Source organism: Paramormyrops kingsleyae, chromosome 22, assembly GCF_048594095.1.
Source record: "Paramormyrops kingsleyae isolate MSU_618 chromosome 22, PKINGS_0.4, whole genome shotgun sequence".
In the NCBI taxonomy this organism is placed as follows: Eukaryota; Metazoa; Chordata; class Actinopteri; order Osteoglossiformes; family Mormyridae; genus Paramormyrops; species Paramormyrops kingsleyae.
The window spans coordinates 2535559-2554895 of NC_132818.1; the positions used below are offsets into that span (position 1 = coordinate 2535559).

At 53.9% G+C, this 19337-nt stretch overlaps 1 protein-coding gene across 5 annotated transcripts in view; it reads right to left on the minus strand.

Moving 5' to 3' along the window:
• Positions 1 to 19337, minus strand: part of LOC111854060 (trinucleotide repeat-containing gene 18 protein) — a 50008-nt gene that overhangs the window by 21126 nt on the left and 9545 nt on the right. For 3 of the 5 annotated variants that reach the window (XM_072704582.1, XM_072704581.1, XM_072704584.1), the window contains exons 3-15: positions 14332 to 14493; positions 12014 to 12142; positions 10376 to 11836; positions 9121 to 9223; positions 7083 to 7288; positions 6500 to 6646; positions 6237 to 6424; positions 5523 to 5949; positions 2002 to 2835; positions 1541 to 1695; positions 788 to 921; positions 345 to 458; positions 34 to 208 (exon numbers count right to left, since the gene is read on the minus strand). In XM_072704582.1, coding sequence (XP_072560683.1) covers positions 34 to 208; positions 345 to 458; positions 788 to 921; positions 1541 to 1695; positions 2002 to 2835; positions 5523 to 5949; positions 6237 to 6424; positions 6500 to 6646; positions 7083 to 7288; positions 9121 to 9223; positions 10376 to 11836; positions 12014 to 12142; positions 14332 to 14493 — 4235 coding nt within the window. Of the gene's footprint in view, positions 1 to 33; positions 209 to 344; positions 459 to 787; positions 922 to 1540; positions 1696 to 2001; positions 2836 to 5522; positions 5950 to 6236; positions 6425 to 6499; positions 6647 to 7082; positions 7289 to 9120; positions 9224 to 10375; positions 11837 to 12013; positions 12143 to 14331; positions 14494 to 15730; positions 16184 to 19337 lie in introns of those variants that run through there. The other 2 variants (XM_072704586.1, XM_072704585.1) reach the window with 2 other exon arrangements.

The window sequence follows — 19337 nt, forward strand, 5'->3', positions numbered from 1 at the left end:
CAATGGCACGTTTCAGGCACAGGCAACACCAACCTCCTGAGAACAGCTCAACAACATCTCCGGGTCATTCCAGCTCTTGTTCTTCCTCTTCACTTTCAAGAATCCACCTTCCAGCTCCTCATCCTCCTCACGACCTGTGCCCTGGAAGCGTTTCCTCAGGACCTCCCCTGTCTCCGAATCTTCAGACAGAAGCGAGCTACGGCCAAAGCTGAGGGGACGAGAGGGGCACCACCTTACTGCCGGTGTCTGCAGACTAGGTCTGCATAAGAGGGTTTCGGTTGGCAGCTCAGGGCGTGACAAAAACGAGACAGACAGGACAGCAAGGTTTAGACGGACACACTCACTTTCCACACTTGCCATCCGGCTTTCCAGTGGGTGACGACAGGCTGCGTTTCCTCTTTCGGGGCCTTCCTGGGCCCCTCCTGGCCAGGCTCCTGCTCCTCTCATCCTGCTTCTCCCTGCGGCAGACACCCACCAACGGGGAGTCAAACACTCCCCAGAAAATCCCAACCCGTCGCCATGTGCAGCACAGTTACTGCATGAACACATTCCAGTGTGGTAATATGGGCTATGAAAATTACTGGATTGAATAACAAATAAGCCAGCAGCAGTGGTGGGGGTGAGGGGGGGGGGGATGGGGGTGGTAAAGCCTTCCAAGAAAAAGGTCAGGGGGCCAACCGGGTGATCGGCGGGTGACGGCCCTTTGAGGAAGTCTCTGTGTCTGAAATACTAAGTAGCAGAGAACCAAATGACACTGGCTGGGTGCAGGGGATGGGGGGGCACTCACTCGCTGTCGCGGCGTCTCTGCAGCTTCCCCAGCTCCCTCTGCTTGTCCTTGTACCTCCTCTGCAGCTCGGCCAGCTTCATGCGGAAGTCCACCTCCATGGCATCCATGCCCTCCAAGCCAGACTTGGAAAACAGCTTGGGGGGGGGGGGGGGGGAGATTAGGGGCATGACATGAACAGAAGGGTGAGGGCAAGCATCACACAAAGCCCCCCCTCCTCCACCCCACCCAGCTCCACGAATTTTAAGAACCTTTCATCGACTGCAGTGAAATACATGTCCTGGCACCTCTCCTGCCTTGCTGGGGGGGGGGGGGGGAGGCATTTGGGAACCAAACATTTCAATTTGAATGTAAGCTCTGTGGCCTCTGTGGGATTTTGACTGCAATCCCCGAGCCTACTTTGAGGCAAACCGATATTTATGTAAAGCGAGAGCAGCACAAACACATGGTCTGGCTGCATAAGGGGGCCTTTCTCGTGGCCCCACACTCCTCCATTAATCCACAGCCCATCCCTCTTCCCATTTCCTGAAAGCAAATGCATTTTTAACACCTCTAAAAAGGGCCAAACAGAAAACATTTTGCTTTAGGAAAGGTGTCTCCGAAAAGCCCGTCAAAGGCCAACAAGACACCTTGGCACCTTGGGTGGGAGCAAACCCTGCAATTCGGGACCCAACAGCAGAAATCAGCCAAACCAACAAGCAGCACACAAGGGGTGAGATCAGGTGCCTCGAGCTGGCCAATCCACACCCGACTTACCGGCTCGTCCTTTTTCTGCATCCAGCTGTATTTCTTGTTGGGGTCAAGCTCTCTTGGGAGGCGGAGTATCACTGGAGGGGGCATCTCCAATGCCTCCAGCAGCACCTGCCTGCTGGCCGCCAGGAGGCTCTCTAGAGCAGAGGGTGCCGTCATGCCTGCGCAGACATGCCCATTAATCAACATAGAGCAAGATGCAGACAGGCCCCTAGCACCACGATCACAGAACTCTGACCAGGGGGGAATCGCCATTGACCTCAGCTCTAATTCATCTCACCAAGGTCACACTAATTAGTGTGAACACAGGAGATACAACATCCATTTGGATTTCCATAGCTCAGGCTTGCTCATTTTGCCCCCTGGTGACCACGTCAACATGCATCACACACACACGTGTGCCCCTAGACCTCAACCACACCCCCCAACCCCTATTTAAGCTCTACCCCTGCGGAGGTGAACCTTACCCTGGTCATCTCCCCGCTGCCGTTCCAGCTCCAGCGCAGCCATGTCACTTAGGAGGGCCATCCCCTGCAGGGCTCCAGGCTCCAGCAGGGCAGCGCCAGCCTGGGAGGGCATCGCCTGGGGCAACTCGCTAGCTGCCACCAGCGCAATCATGCCTGCCATTGGGTCCTCGGCCGTGATGTCGAGAGGAGAAGAGGAGGATGGCTGGTGGTGCAGGAAGAGTGGGCCGTCGCAGAAGGGTGCGTTCGCATCAAGGGTTCCCAGACTTGCCTCCTCGGGAACAGAGCCCACCTGGGCTGGCATGTGCAGCGCGGGGCTGCAGGCCGGGGACTTGGTATAGCGGCCTAAAAGTTCATCATCTCTCTGGGGGGTGTCCAGGGGGGAAGGGCAGGTTGGGGCCCTGCAACTTAGGATGGCCATGTCCTCCACCTTCATGTCACCCCCGTTCCCCTGGTCCTCCTCGCTGTCTGGCATCATGGGAGCCACGGGGAGTCCCTCGAGGCTGGGCGAGATGTCCCGATCAGCAGGCGGCGAGTCCGTCCTGTCGCAGAGTGACACCAGTGCCCCTTGGGCCAGCCCTTGCTTGCTGTCCTCCACACCCGGCTCCTGCTTGAGGGCCGTGTGCTCCTCCTCCTCCGGCTCACACCGGGATGCTGGCTGGGGCTCCACCATCTGCGGAGAGCAGAGCCGCACGGGCTTGACGTCATCGCCGGCCTGCAGCGGCACGTCCGGGGCCAGGCCATCGGCGTCAGCGGCCGCAGCCGGCTGGAGCACATATGGGTAATGGCTGCCAAACGGGGGGGTTATGGGCTGGTACGGGTAGCTGGGACGGATTTCTGGGGGGAAAACAGCAACACAAGGAAGGGAGGGATGGAGGGAGAAGGGAAGAGGGCTTCATTAGTCCTCGGACCATAAGCAGGCCGAACCCAGGGCTCCAGCAGCTTTCTGCAGAGCCGAGCTGCACCTCTGGATTCATCACCGCATCTGCTTTTCCCCCAGTCGCCTAAAGCAGAGAACCAGAAATTAACGAAGGAAACACGCCAGACCTGAGCCACCATTAACGACCATTTGACTGGCGGCGTCGAGCAGTAAGCGGCCTGAGCGTGGCGCTCTAAGCAGAGCTGCATCGGTCATCAAGATCAGACCACTGGGGGCCCAGTGTAAGGGTGCCATTAAAACCCTGACAGGAATAACGGGGTGATTACCCACCAAATTGAGTGCCAACACGGGCAAACACCAGACTTCCGGTTGAGTGAACGCTGGCGCGTTTGGCTGCCGCTGCTCCCCGAGATAGTTATTTTCATATTTTACTTACTTTTAACTTTAAATTCTGGCATTTTATTTGGCTGTTTTTTCTGCTGAACTGCCGGTTCTCGTGCTAGTAATGAACTGGCCTCTGATCACTTCTTTGGACCCCAGCGTGGATGTTATACCTGCTGTCCGGATACTGCGGCATTCGCTGTTATCCTGGCTTGCGAGCTGTGGATTTATTGCAGCCCTGTTTTGCCTCAGTCGCCTGAACGGTGTGTCTGTGCAAGTCCTCTCATGTAATTCCGCAGATATCGTATTGGTAAGTTCTTTCTTGCTTACAAGTTCTTGATCATGCTATCACACTACGGGGTCTGGTTCCTGGTGTCGCCAGCACTAAAGTGTTTGTGGATAGCATGTGTTGGCTAACGCATTAAACTTGACTTGTGGCTAGGTACTGGGCGCTAACTTGTTGCTGCGTGCTGTAACTGGTTGCATCACTGAAGTTCAACTCTGGTCTAAGACTGTTCATTCACCCTCTCAAATGCGTTTCATGGTAGTGTTATTCATATCGTTTGGGTCGTGGTTAGACCGTCAGCTTCGCTACCAGAAGCCATCGGACTCAATGAACATGATATTTAAATATACGTCAGAATTTCTTATCAGTCTGATAAGTGACGATCACGAAAGCTATTAATAACAGCCAAAACCTTTGTAGTGTAAAGTTTGCCTTATACAATATACAATCTCTTAATAAGAAAGCTCTTTATATGCATGATGTGGTTACTGATATGGGTCTTGATTTTCTGTGCTTAACTGAGACTTGGCAAACCCCTAACGAGTTTATGTTGTTAAATGAAGCTACTCCATCTGGCTATAAATTTGTAAGTCAACCTGGATCAGTAGGTCGCGGAGGAGGGCTTGCTATGTTGTATCGCTCTTGTTTCAAAGTTATGAGTGTGTCTCTTCATGATACCTCCTCATTTGAGTGTCTTGCTTTAAAATTTATTACAAATACACCATTGCTTCTTCTACTTATCTACAGGCCTCCTAAAGCATCTACCACCTTCATTAATGAATTTACTGAGCTCCTATCATCATTGACCTGTTTGTATGCATCTATTTTGGTCCTGGGAGATTTTAATATACATATTGACTCAAATACTTGCAACCTTGCTGACAATTTTCTGAATATGATGCACTGCTTTGATTTTATACAACATGTAAACTCTCCCACTCACTCAAAAGGTCACATGCTTGATCTTGTTTTTTCATATGGCATTTCTGTGACTGATCACAGTCTTAAGGATCTTTCCGTTTCTGATCACAAAGCTGTTTTATTTAATATAGTGGTTCCTAAGCAACACCGTCATTGTCGTGTTACACATTCCATTACCTACAGAAATATTAAGAACATTAATGTGGCTGAGCTTTTAGCTACATTACATTCCCAATTTAACGATCAGGCTTTTGGTAACTTAAGCCTTGACGATAAAGTGACGCTTTATAATACAACTTTCAACTGTGCTTAACCAGTACTCTCCCATGAAAACACGCTTTGTCTCATTTTTACATTCTGCTCCACGGTTCACACCGGAGCTACGTAAAATGAAGGCAGTAGGATGCCAATTAGAGACGTAGTAGGAGTACTGTCTTAACTGTACATGTTCAAGCGTACTAAGACCACGTGTTGGCTTACAAGGATTCCCTCAATAAGGCTAAATCAGTTTATTATTCCTCACTCATTACAAATGGTCAGAATAATCCTAGGGCTCTTTTTTCTACAATCAATAACCTATTCCAACCTCCTAGCTCTTTTCCACTTTTACCTTCAGTTGATCTCTGCTGTGAATTCCTTAACCACTTCCAGAATAAAGTTAGTTCTATTTATTGCCAGCTCCAGACATCATTGGTTACAGCTAATCTGAGTGAGGATTCTATGTTTTCAGTTCAGTTAACTCAATCATTCTCTGCTTTTACACCCATAGATGAATTTACTGTCTATGACCTTGTCTCAAAATCCAAGTCCACAACATCTCTTTTGGATCCCATGCCCACTCAACTAGTGAAGTACTGCTTGCCTGCCCTTTGTCCGCTCATTGCACAGATAGTAAATTAATCCCTTTGTACTGGTACTGTTCCTAGTTTATTTAAAACTGCAGTCATCACTCCCGTCCTCAAAAAGACCGGGACTGCAGTTGATGATCTTTATAACTATCGTCCTATCTCCAACCTCTCTTTCATTGCAAAATTGCTTGAGCGTACTGTTGCTCACCGGAGTAGAGGGCCTGGAATGGGACTGAGGCTTGTTTCTGAAGGTCCAGCTCCTTTTTATCAGCCTCCTCCACAGACTCCTCTTTGGGGGGTATGGGGGGAGCAGGAGGGGGTGAGGCAGAGCTGGGTCTGGGGGGGTGTGGGACTGGTGTGGGGCCGTGCGAGTACATTTGATGGTGGAGGAGTTTCTCTGTTTTGGGCCGGCTCTCCGATTTGAGGCTGGAGATGGGTGAGGGGAGGACGGGCACTGGCAGCAGGGCCTTGGCATACGAGGTGGAGGCCGTCGGCGAGCAGGGGGGCGCTGGAGGCTTTCGGGAGCTCAGGGACGCCGTCGAGGCTGCGCCCATGCCCTGCTTGGGCCCGTCGCTGCTCCGCTTGGCTGGCTTGTCTTCCAGGTCAGCCTGCTGCTCACTTGGTTTTAATCTCTCCTGTTGGTGCGGGGGGGGGGGGGGGGGTTAGGACATTCCAGCCAACAACCCTTCCAGAGATGCACATGCAAGTCGATCCCACGGGGGCCCTTCAGGGAGGCCCTGGAGATGCAGTGTCTTAAATGTTAAAGGCATGGCTAAGCACCCCTAAGAGAGGCCCCGGGCCCCTTTGAAGCACCGGGTGGCATGTGTCAGTGCGGATTGTGTGTCAGTACAGGGATCACGTTAACAGCAATGGGATCTGCGGCGGCAGCTTCTATAAAAGCCGGGGGGGGGGGGGCACCCACCGCGAAGTGTGCGCTGCGCTGCATCTGCATGACCTGCGCCGCCTGCTGCTGCATCATGTAGAGCTCCTGCTGCCGCAGCAGCTGCTGCTGTGACAGGAGCTGCAGCTGGTGCGCGTGCTGCAGGGCGCCGCCCGCCGGGGGGTACATGGCAGACCACAGTGGGGGGGCCCGCTCCATAAACTCGGCCGCTGCAGAGAAAGGGTGCCGGTGAGCGAGGCAGCAGCCAATCAGAGGAGGGCGTTTGGCGGGAGGTGGAGAGGTACCGTAGTGAGGCAGGTGTTCGGTAGGGATGACCAGTAGCTGGCCCGACTGGGGGTCCCGGGTGAACTGGTACGGGGGCGGGATGGAGCCAGGTAGGGTGGGTGAGTAGGCGGGGGGCAGGCCCTGGTGCAGGGAGTGGGGTCCCAGGCCTGTCCGGGCAGAGGGAACACACACTCAAACTCTCCGTCAACAATCAGAACAAACACCCAAAGGGGGGGGGGGGGGGGCGGGGGCTAGGGTTCTGTCTAGTGTCTAGACAGGGATTTCAGCCTGACGGGAAGGAAGTGGGGGGTTACGGTCGGACATGGCCGGGTCTCGTTTTGCGGTTATTTTTGGACGCTGGATTTGCACGCCCGGTGGAGCGCAATCCACTTGTGGTCCAGGATCAAACCTCAGGCTAAGGGGGGCTGGGTGGCTTGGGGGGCACCACACCCGAGAGGGAGATTATATTAGAAGCTGCCTGTGCACATGGGGTCGATCGAATATTGCTGTAGTAGAAAAGGAAAAAGTAACGTTTAATAGACACTGTTAGCGTCAGCTTCCTTTCTGTAGGTGCCACTGGAAATGGGGCGTGGGGGTGCTTACCGTAGTGCGATCCGGGGAGCCACATGGGGGGAGCGCCAGCGCGGGGCACCCAGGGGTGAGAAGCCAAGTGGGAGGAGGGGTCCGCAGGCCAGCGGCTGGCACCGACAAGGGCTGGGCCACCCGTCACCATGAGGTTGGGGTTCAGGGAGCTGGCGGAGGCCACTGGGGGGGGCATCTGCGTGTATTCTGCAAGCTCCTTACTCTCCCTGTGGACCAGAGGGAGGGGGCTGTGAGTGGTGGGGCTCTGGGGCCAATCGGGTCGGCCCACAGCGGCCAGTGGGGGCAGGAAGGCCAGCAGAGCACCTGCCACACACTCACACATTGGGGCTAGCACCAGCTAGCTAAGTGTCCACTCAAACGCCATTTCCGATTCCCAAACAGAAAACATGAGGTTCACGTGGGACAAACTCAGCACTACGTCCTTCCTCATCACTTACGCCAGCAGAGTGATGGCAAACCCAAGGCTGAGACAGAAAACATCCACAGCACAATGTGGAATAATATTCACATTAGCAAAGGTAGCTAAGCCAGGACTGGATCCAAGCATAGGAAAACTAGGCAGCTGCTTATAGGGCCCGATTGGCACAAGGGGGCCCAGACAGAGCCGGTTCTAGCTAGAGGCGGAATAGGCACTTGCCACTGGCTCCTCTATTTCAGAGGATGTGAAACCATTATCAGATTTCCTACTAGGGGGGCCTCCCAAGTAGAGCTTTACCTCGGGCCCCTGTCAAGGTAGATCTAGGCCTGAGCTCTGCTTTGGGATTAAGAACCACAGGGCCAGGCTTCAGAGCATGATTATGGGACACGAGTCTGCATACGCTGGCAGCCTTACCCTCCCGGTGCATGTGTAAGCAGCGATACAGCTGTCAGACAGGCCCAGCGAACAGGGGGGGGGGGGGTAATCCCGCGTTTTACGCTAACGTGGCTGTCTAACAGGCTGCCGTGTGGCCGCTACCAAACATCAGAAATGGCTGCGGTTGCTTTGGAGACTGGCCTCAGCACAAATTTTAGGGCAAGATCATAAAGCCTGAAAGAAAAGCAATTGCCCGCAGTGGGCAATTTCCAAGCCCTCCACCCCCAAAATACACCCCCACTTCACTCTCCTATGCCTTTTTTTGAAAAGATGCGTCTACAAGCCAGGGAGGCATCGAGGGTAAAAGGACATGAGCAGGATCCAGTCAGCCTGCCCCCCCCCCTCCAATAATCTGGGCCATTTTTACCAGTAGAACAAACCAAGCAGCTTGGGCTCCCTGAGCTTTTACTCATTATAATACATCTTAATGCCAACGGATGGCTCTTCCCGGCCTCTCTTGGCATTCCTGGGCACAGAGTTCCGGCCTGGGAATGCCAAGCGGAGCGTCCACACGCTCCCAGACCTGATCAGACACTTTGAATCGCTGCTCCTTTAACAAGTAACCTTCAAAGGACAGACGCCCCCCCCCCCCTACTTTTATCAGCCCTTATCGCCGGCTTGCATGCGGCACGGCCCAGGCGGCGGGTGGACATCAATCCCAGCAGCATCCTGCTCCCCCACACCTTCCTCACTGAGGGAACGTGCATTTCATGCCATTGTCCCACTTGCAGGTGCAGGAGAAAAATCCATCAGACTGTCTCAGGAAGATGGGAAAAAAGTGACACGGCTTCTCCTTCCTGTTTCCTGCAATCCTCACTGTTCCATCATCTCTGGGCCCGGGAGGGGGGGGGGGGGTCCATTATTATTAGAATCAATAGTAACAACAGATGGGGGCTGAACACACACAATAACTCAGCTTAAATAACAGGCAGAAGATCGTTTTCTTTTGTTCTCACAGGGCTGTTTCTTGTCCCATAAACACATTTATTTTTGGTTTAAATGCTTACATCCCAGTCACCCTCATACGAATTTCAGAACATATTTTTGGGAGACATGAAATTTTGCATCCCAGCAGCGTAAATATTTCTCCTCCTGCCGTTCCGGTTTATGCTCCACATGCGTGTGCGTACACGTACGGCTCTGCGACCCCTACAGCCAACACCGCCTCCCCCCCATACCCCTTACCGTAGCAACTTCTCCTGCTCTCTCTCCAGGCGGCCGGCCAGCAGACGGTCGTCACGGTGACGGGAACGCTCATCAGCCCTGTCGTCCTCCACGCGGCCCGAGGCTGGGGGGGTGGGGGGTTTATACAGATTTTTTTTTAATTAATTTTACAAAAACTGATTTTGAAGAACTAGCAGCTTAAGGATGAAGATCCTGAGAGGAAGACTATTCACAGAGCCCTCCCAGACAGCCTGGAGCACAAACATCTGGACGAGCATGGGATGGCTGGCTGAACCCCCAAAGACACCAGCCCCCAGAGCCCCCATGCTATTGCCCACAAATCGAAACGGCAACCCAGCATTGTACCAGGACCCTGAGGGACAGCTACTCCTACAAAGTAATATGATTTTCTGGAAACTACACTCTAAAATGGTACCTCTATGGACGATGAGGAGAAACAATATGACCTTATCATCATCATAATCATAACTGTACTCCAGACACCATGAACACTTATGGCCATGCCTGTTCACTGGGGGCACAGGAAACTCCTTCAAGGTTCACCAAATAACCACAGAAACTCCAGCGGAGAAGACGGGTTTACATTTGTGTATTTAACCTTTCAGAAATGCCATAAAATGCTCCGTTTTCCCCTCTCACGGACTAAACAATCAAATTCTGTGCCCGGGAGATGGAGGTATGCATCTCAGGCCCTTAGAAGACCAGGCTTCCAGGCTGTTCCCTAGGCAAACACTACAGATTAGTGAACTGAAAACCAGCTTTCTGCTTTTTTAAAATACTCTAAATTCAAACATTCTCCTCTCAATGCAAGCGGACTAATGTTATTACTACAATCCCCTGGCACGGGGCAGGAAATAAATTAATGATTTTCTCCTCGCTCTGGGTCCATCGCCTAGCAACAAGCCCGAAGGCCTATCACAATGCGGGGGCTTGTTTTCAGCTTTTAGTTCTGCTCAGTAAATTTCATTTAAAACGCAGAACAGCGGCTTCGCGGTCTGGGAAAAAAAAAAAAAAAGCCTGAATGAAAGCAGCCCGCCCCACAAGGGTGGGGAAGCCCAGGCAAAGGCTGACCCCCCGCCCCCCTCAGCCCCCTGCACTGCATTAAACCCAGACCGGACAAGCAAGCAGGTCAGTTTCTTGTAGCCTTTGCTTTCCCCCATGTCAGCCTATACAGGGCATGCTCAGTGGGAGATGAGCAGTCACATGACACTGCCGTGGAGGCGGCAGGTAGGGCGGGTAGAGGGCCAGTGTGTACCTTTGATGCTGCCGAGCTTGCCGCTGTTATCCCTCTGCCGGGCCACTGCCACAGCGATGCCCACGGGGGGGTGCCGCACTTCCACCTCACCCTGGGGGCCGATGCTCTCGCGGCCAAAGGACTTGGCGCTGTCGGGGCGCTCAGGGTCCCGGCGCAGCTGCTTGGTGGGCTGCTGGGGTGGCAGGTGCTGCACCCTGGAGGAGCCCGGGGCCCCTGCCTCCACCTTCACGCAGCCTAGGCCCCCAAAGGGGTTCTTGGAGTCGGAGGCCGGGCGGGTCGGGTCCCGCGAGAAGCTGCCGCTGTACTTGATCAGGCTTTGCATGGCGGACACCTCGCCCTCAGAGCCGGACCCGGCCGGCCGAGATGCCACAGGAGGGTCCAGGTAGGCCTTCTTCCCATCCTCCTCTGGCCGTCCCGAGTGCCCATGCTGGGCGATCAGCGCTGCCATCTGGCTTGAGGCGAAATTGCCCATCTCGAAGGGCTTCCACTTGAGGTCCGGTGAGGCGAAGGGCTGGGGTGGCTCCGCGCCATGGGCAACCTTACTGGCCTCCCTCGTCGGTGCCCTCTGTGGCCGCTCCCGCTCTGGGTTCCAGGGCTCCGACTCTGGCCCCATTCTACTTGCCTCCTTGGAACTGCCTTCTGGGCTGGGGCCTGCTTTCTTCGGGTACGCCTCCGTCGCTGCCAATCTCTTCAAGGCGGCAGTGTTGGCCCTGATGACAGAACCCTCCTCGCGCACCGGCTCGGGCGCATGGGGGTGCCGCCCTGGCTCGTACCGGCTGCACTCCCGCTCCCCGGGCCGGTCCCGGGCCTGGGAGGCGATCTGAATGGGGCCACTCCTCTCATCGTAAACCTCGACAGAAGGCACGAACGTGGGGGCGATGATTCTGTGCTCTTTGGCAGTGCCATGAAGGGGGTAAAGGCTGGGTGGGGGCAGCCGGGGAGGGGGCGGGCCAGGGGTGCCATGGGGGGAGGGGCAGACACAGGGCACACGTGTTGCCAGTTCGCATTTCCACAGCTTGTCATCCTCGTCGGGACCTGCTGTCCTGGAACACCGCTCAGGCTCAGGTCCCAGGTACTTGGAGGGGGGGGCAATAGTCCTGCAGGCGACCAAAGGTGGGGGTGGAGCGGGGATCCTGGCCTTGGGCTCAGTGGCAGGGTCGGGGAAGAGCGGCGAGGAGTGAGGGGGCCGGCGCTCCTCCTCGGGCCGGTCCTGGGTCAGGTCCACCACGCTGAGCGGCCGGCCCTCATCCCGTGGCTTCTCCCTGTCCCGGCGTGGCAGAGCGCCACCTGTCTCACCCTTGTGCGACTTCTCCCTGCCTGTGTCCTTGGAGCCTTTGCCCGAGAAGAGGACGTCCTTCTCCCGGGACAGAGATGTGGACAGGGGTGCCACAGGGGTGCGGGACAGGGAGGGCTGGGAGTGCAGGGTGCTCGGCGTGCCGTGCCCAGGCAGGTAGAAGCCGTCTGCAAGGAGAGAGCACAGACATTTCCTCAACCGCTGCAGGTGGAAAGTCCTGCACGGCAAGAAATTAGCTAGTAGGGTGTCGGCTGAGCCCCCCCACCCAATCCCACCCAGGCTGGAAACCAAAATCAAAATCTGTGGCTAAGACATCTCATGATGCACCCTGGTGGACCACTCACCTTTCTGCGATTCAAAGAGCATGTGCTGTCCCAGTTGGGCGTGGAGGGCGCTGACGCCGCCAGGGGCCTCCAGGGGGGCCATGGGGAGGTAGGGACTGGGGTAGAGGCCACTGGGCAGGGGGGGGAAGCCTGCAAAGGGGACGAAGATCACTGAGCGTCTATTCAGTCAGCAGGAAACAACTGGAGATCAAAACAGTCACCTCCCTGCACATAAAGCTACAAACCAGGCACACACACATGTAGACTCAATGGCCATAAACAGAGCAGCCTTTTATTGACCAACAGCTCAGACAACTTTTAATGGCATTTTAAAGTGCAATACTTTGTTGCGCCAAAGGGGGCACCAGCGCACACGGGACCGAATAATCGTGTCATGGGGGACGCAGGGGGCAGTCAACAGGTCGAGACGGGTGGTCAGCATGGCCAGTCAACAGGATCGGATCCCCGGAAGATGCACGTGGTGCCCTAACACAGACATGCCCCCTACAGGGGAGGGGAAGAATGACTGAAGTCATTTACAGAGTGACTGGCCCATGAGACAGGAATGTATCAGCCAGGCGGGCAGACAGAGTGGGGCAGACAGGCGGGCACAGGTGGGCACAGGCGGGCAATGACTGAGCTGACAGCACCCAGAGCCTGGCCCCTGCATCCTTCTGCTCATGGCACCCAGGATCAAAAAAAGAGGCTCCCAAAGAAAAATGGAGGGGGGGGGGTGATCCATCAAATGGATTAACAGTCTAGAGCAGCGACTTTGAACTGGCCAGAGGCCAATGCAGCATATACGATGGCAAGTTAACCGGTTAACTCCCCAGGGGGCAATTGGGGAGGGTTAGGGCTTCAATAAGGCAGGGGGCTGGACCAGAATCTTCTCCAAGAGGAACAATTACTTTTAAAGGATTTGAACATTTGGACTTCATTTAATAGAGAACTCACTGAAAATTAGGGGGGACCATAGCAAATTTATAACTGCTCCAGATGGGGCTCTGCTTTCTGTGTCTGGGAGGGTAAAGGCAGAGGGAGGCAGGCCTCATCAAGCTGCCACATGCACCCGCTCCACTCCCAAAAGATGGGAGGAATGCAGTAGCCCACTGATCCTGGATCAGCACTGGGGATATATCCCCCAAGAGCAAAGCGATGGGGGGGATGGAGAGCCGCACGGCTTTAACAACCCGCTGAACAGGCCCCTGGGCCAATTGCCAAGCCAGCTGCAGCTCTGCTCCCGGATTGGACTGCAGGGTCACATCCCACCCCACCCCTCCCCCCTTCAGCCAGCACCTGGGTCCAGCTTCTACCCACTGATGAGAAACATTCAGTGCATGCATGCAAACGACAACATAAATCTGCATCAGTCGTGGTGGGGGTGGGGGCCAGCCCAAGCCCCACAACATGTTCACAGGTCGCACGCCGACCGGAGACACGGTCAGACCAGAGATGATTATTATCCGCTAATTATAAAAATGAGCCAGAGTGTCTCCATGAGCCTTTGGATCACTGTCATGCTCACGACATTATCCAGTGTAGCGACCCGACAGCAACACGACACCCCGCGTCTTCTGGGGGTGTACGGACCCCCCTGCCGGCCAGAAACACGTGTCATGGGCCGCCGGCTCAGTCCCCTCAGCCCTGACGGGTCACTGCACACTGCCACCGGGGAATGCAGGCGTGGCCGATTACGTGGGAGTCCCTATCCCTGGGCGTGACGCAGTGACGGTCACCCGGTTCCTGCTTCACGCTGCCGGCTGGACGTCGGACAGAATGAGCCAGTCGAGTGAGTACAGTGAACAGCCGAACAGGCATCAGCACAGGCTGCAGAACCCAGCCCCTCCCACCCCCGGGCCCCACAGCTGCATGGCTTAATCCCACAAACGCTGGAGGTGGGACTTCAGGTTCATGCCAAACCATGAAAACAGCAGATATTAAATAAGAATTAACAACCAGCATCTGGGGCCAAAACAGGAGTACAAAGCTCATTTTCAGGAACTTGTGTTACATGTTATTCATTTGACTGACTTTTATCCAAAGCAACTTACAGGAGAGGGAAGGATTACAATTCATGGGGGGGGGGGGGGGGGCTCCCTAGGATGTGAACCATGAGCATTGTTAGAGTGGGGCTTTTGTGCCAAATTGACTTGAATCGGAATACACAAGGAAGGCTGCACAATTGCACATGTACAGCCCATAATACTCAGGGGCTGCCCAATCTGTATTTGGTTATCTGCCTATCAGGACACGCGTTTACTCAAATTTATTTCAGGGACAAGTCACCGCCCAGGTGGACAGCACGCTCACATCGAATGGGATAAAGGTGGGGCTGTTACCTTCGTGGGGGTGGGAAGGCCAGAGCTGCGTCATTGGTAGACCAGTGGGGTTGGGAGCCCTGAAGGAGGACTCTGACGCCAAGGGGGTGGGGGCCCCATGTGGGTGGGTGGAGCTTACATAGCCACCGAGGAAAGATGTGGAGCCACCTGGAAAGGCATCACCTGTTGGCAATAAGGGGGGGGGGGGGGGAGAGAGTAAGCCAGTATTACAGAGTAGAGGAAAAGCTCAGGAACACTGTCCAATCACATGATAGCAGGTCCATTTACAAAAACATGACATGTCACACCCCCAACCCCCCCCAGTGACTGTAATCAGCACCAATCACACAAATCTGTCTGGGCTGCCCCAAAGCGCACGGCTCATGCCAAAGGGGCGGCTCACATTTGGGGATCCCCCCTCCCCCCCGCTTGTAAACAAGTCACGAATGGTTGCCGCCCAAGCAAATGTTATGCTGGCCAGTGTGACAATGGGCACCAGATGGGCCGTCCGGGAACAAGAGGCTAAATAAAGCAGCTCCTCCATGCAGCAGCCTTGACATTTCTGTGTGAGTGGGGGGGCAGTATTAGGTTCAGTCTCTCCGTCTGTATTTGGTGAGTCATAAACTTGTGTGACTCTCCGTTTGAAACGCGACCTCTCCCTGTAACAGTGCCCAGGCAACGACAAGGATCCCACAAAAATCCATCTATCAGACATTACCCATCATCACAGATAAAACCCTCATTCTGGGAGCCCCCCACCCCACATGTACATGTGAAGCATTTCATCACCCCCCCCCCCCCCCCCCTGAAATGGGCTAATCCAGAGTCTGGGGGGGGTGGGGCATTAGCATGTGTAAAAGGAGCATTAGCACGACAGAAAGCGTGACTAAACTCCCCCAGGTACTGCGGGCTGGACTAATCTGCCAGTGTAATGATTTCCCCATGGGGGAGCATTTACACCCCACCTGAACATTGGACATTCCGGAGAGTGAAAGGCACGGTCCAAAAACAGCCTTCAGGAGCATTGTGACATTACAGAAGCAACAGCATTTAAAATCAGATGCAGAGGACCCTGTACACTTAAGACAAGCCAGCTTCCCAGTCCCCCCGAGACAGGCCATACGGGGGCAAGCAGGACGAAATGCCATGGGAGGGTGATGAGCGCATAGGGCAGAGGGCAGCCCCGCACGCAGATTATGGAGAGCAGACAGATTCAGGCAGACTCAAAGCAAACAGGTTTTAAAATAAACACGAACTGCGGCGATTTGTGGCCTTTTATCACGTCGGCTCACAGGCTGCTTTGAGATGCTAAACTGCTAATACCAATGAACCCCCCCCCCCACACACCCATAATCCTATTAACACAGTTTGGTTTTTGCCTGCCCCCCCCCCCCCCAACAAAAGAAAAAAAAACAACAACCTTACAAGAAGGCACCGATGGCAGGGCCCTCTCCCCCGCACGGCGAGACACCTACGAGATACCAAGCTTCATCTGTAAGGGAAATGCAGACAGCCAGCGCGAGCCCCGAATCCCAAATGCCGCCCCCAGTGAGCTCCGCAAACGGCCACGTTGCAGCAGAACGTCTGAAGGCTTTCTTTGAAAGGCTGTACGCAGACAGGCCGACTGCTAGCAAATCCGCAACATTGTTCTGGCTTTCGGCGCCGGCGAGCCCATCTGCGGAGCGCTTAGAGCGCCACGTAACCCGATAACAGCTACAGCTACACCCCTCAGGCCATTAGAGACAGGTGCTCTGCTGTTCCCGGTCATTCCACCCAAGCCAGCCCTCCGAAGATCGGAGGATGCCTGATGTTTCAGTGAAATTATTCCACCTCCCCGATCCAGTATGTGCCATTTACCTAATTAACCAATCTAAGGCAATTAACCAAACAAGGTCTTTGAGGCTAGAACGAGGTGTTCTAGTGAGAGTGGAGTAAGTATGCGGGCGAGGCGATTCCCTCACTGCAGGAAACCTCACACCCCAGAGATACGGAATGATCCGTTCTGTCCAGGAGGAAAAATGTCCTCTGCTCTTGCTTAAAAACACAGGATGTGTGTCTGTTACACTGTAAATGAAAGAAGCCAATGAGAAAGACCAACCCCCATCCCCCTAACACACAGTCAATACGTTTACATGCACAGCTACCTTCTTGAAGTACCAAAAGTACGGTACCTGGTGCCGCGGAACAGCACCCTTTAGTTGAGCGGTGAATTGGACAGCTTTACAGTGCTGCATGCCCCCCCTATGCTCCGTGCTTCTGTTACTTCCGGGTCAAAGCACAGGGGGGGGAAACCGTGGAGTACGTGCAGAGTGCCTAGGTCAGTTTGAGTCCGACTGAACGTGTTCATGCAGGAGTAAATCGACTCCCTATCTGGATGTCTAACAGTGCGTTCCATTTGCCCTCGGAACTCGGATTCCGAGTTTTGAAGCCGAAAGTGACGACATGCGCTCCCATTTCTTGGAGATCCGAGAAATATCTCGGACAGCACAGAGGATCCAGAGTTCAGAATCCAAGATGGCTGCGCCCTTTATCAACAGAAGGGAAAGTTGTAGTTTTATCCTGTTTAAAGCACTACTTCTCATTTGTGGCTCATTAAATCGGTCGCACACACTATACCGTCCAACTTCTGTGGACATGTTGCTACGGAGTTTTATACGTGAAGCACTGCGCGTAATGTGTTATCAAGTGATACTGCTAACAATGGGTAACAATTAACCAGGCTAGAATTGGATTTCATGATTAAGTCGGATTATTTGTGGGGATTTAAGGTAGTTCGGGCTAATTGTAAGTGAACAAAGATAAAGGCCATTTAAACTGAGGTACCTTAAATCCGACAAGTTGTCCGGCTAAGCAAAAAATCCTGCTTTTTCCATACGGGTCCATGGTATTGCTACTTCTGTGGCAAATGGAAAGCATCCGACTCAGTTTTCCTGAGTTTTTAGAAGATGACGTAATCTCGGAATCCGAAAATCGGATCCCAAGGCAAATGGAACGCACCATTAAACTAAGAGAAATCCCATTTAGTGCGATTTCAGTCGGACTACCATGTTAACATGTACTTTAAAAGTCTAGTTTTAGTCAGACAATTTGATGTACAAGTGTGCATGTAAACATTCTGTCTGCCTCAGAGATATATGGGAAACCCAAAATGCGTGATTCTCTGCGTGGCGTAGGACCATGGTCCAGCTCCAGCTGAAGAACAGCATCTCCAGGATCACGCAGGGAGGACGGGTGGGTCACGGGGGGGGGGGGGGGATATGGGGTGGCAGCTGCTCTGCAGATGACAGTGAGCAAAGCAGGGATTAACCGGGAGCGCAGGCCGGATCCCTCTCAGGCCCTCGGCTTCTCGCACTTATAACTGGGATTAAGGTCCAGGATGTATCCAATTGCTTTTTCCTAGATGGCGGGAAACAGCAATCAAAGCCGGGGGGGGGGGGGGGGGGGGGGGGGTTTGCGGTGACACACAGCCACTCAGAGGTGCCACCTGCTCAAAGGACTCTCCTGTGGCCACCCCAGCTCTGCTCATTTACGTTCACACTTAAAGGTCCATATCAGCAAAACACAAGCGATTTACGGCGGAGTGAAGCATAGAAAACAAAGTCTGGTCAGCAGGCAGGACAGATCACTGGCTCCCTCACGCCGAGAGTCTCAGCGAGTCGACCGCGCAGATGCTGAGCATGAACGCCAAACAACTGGCCGGAGCTGGAGCAAAAGCAATGAGCACACATTAATGGGGCATCACAAGGAGGGTGAAAACCACCAGAATCATGCCCCCACACTTTGGGTGCCCCCCACGTATAAAACCACAAGTAGCAACGTCTTTCTATTGATTTAACGTACGGAAATAAGGTTGGGTCAAGGTCCTCTACGAATAGGGCTGAAAACATCCAGCCAGGCCTGTTTCAGTTTATTTCCGTTTATCTCACCCATAGAGCTTGGTGTGTGTGTGTGTGTGTGTGTGTGTGCGTGCGGTGGGGGGGGATTGCTAGCAGTCAGCCTGTCTTGCTCTTGCTGAACCAAACGGCTGGCTTGCATGGCGGGGGGGGGGAGGGGGGGCTGCAGCTTGAGCCGAGCATTTCTGTCAGAAGTCCCCTTACGTCTCCCATGATGCGTCCCCCCCCCCCTCCATATGGGGGAAACCCCACAGGAGGAAATCCTTCACATACTGGATCATAACAAACAAAACGTGTCATAGAAAAACCTGCATGCCCCCCCCTGAAGACTGCAAAGGGAAAGATTGTGTGTGTGTGTGTGTGTGTGTGTGTGTGCGCGCACACACACACACACACACACACACACACACACACACACACACAGGGGATCAGGTGACTCCCACGTCCTCAGTTCACGTGTTCCCATGTTCCCGTGGAAACCTACCCTCTGCAGACACCGAGCCTTTCCCTTCTAGTAGAAATGCGATTTCCAAATAACGCTGAACATCTATGGTGTCCGGGTCAGGACTGCCTTGGAGCAGCGGGCTTTCCAGCGTAAAGGTCCAGCTCTAAAGGAACAGGCCGGTCTTCAGATGCAGCTGGTCACGGCTCAAATTCAGCCCAATGGTCAGGGAGTTTCTGACAGGAGCAGCGCACCCACACAGGAACACGACACGACCCCCCCCCCCGAACCCAGGAGTGCCTACATCACAGGAGAGAGCCTCTCATCTTGCAGGGGGGTGGGGCTCCACCACCTTTCCTCTTAGATAAGGTGCCTGTGAGGTTGTATCCCAAGTTTATTTCAGTCACAGGTTCGTTCAGACACACACACACACCACGCAAATTAGGCCTCTCTCTCTCTCTGTGGGGACCATCCATTCATTTCTATGGGCAATGGACACCATAACCCCTACCCAGCCCCAACCTTAAACATAAGTAAGCAAACAAAATACAATTACAATACTTTTGGAATTTTTGATTTTTTGTTGCAGTCAGAGGTTTTTATAAAATTAAGTTTTTTCGGTACCCACAAGAGGAAAATGTCGCCATGTCAATATAACAGGCTTATCATATTTTTGTGACATTTGGTCTCCA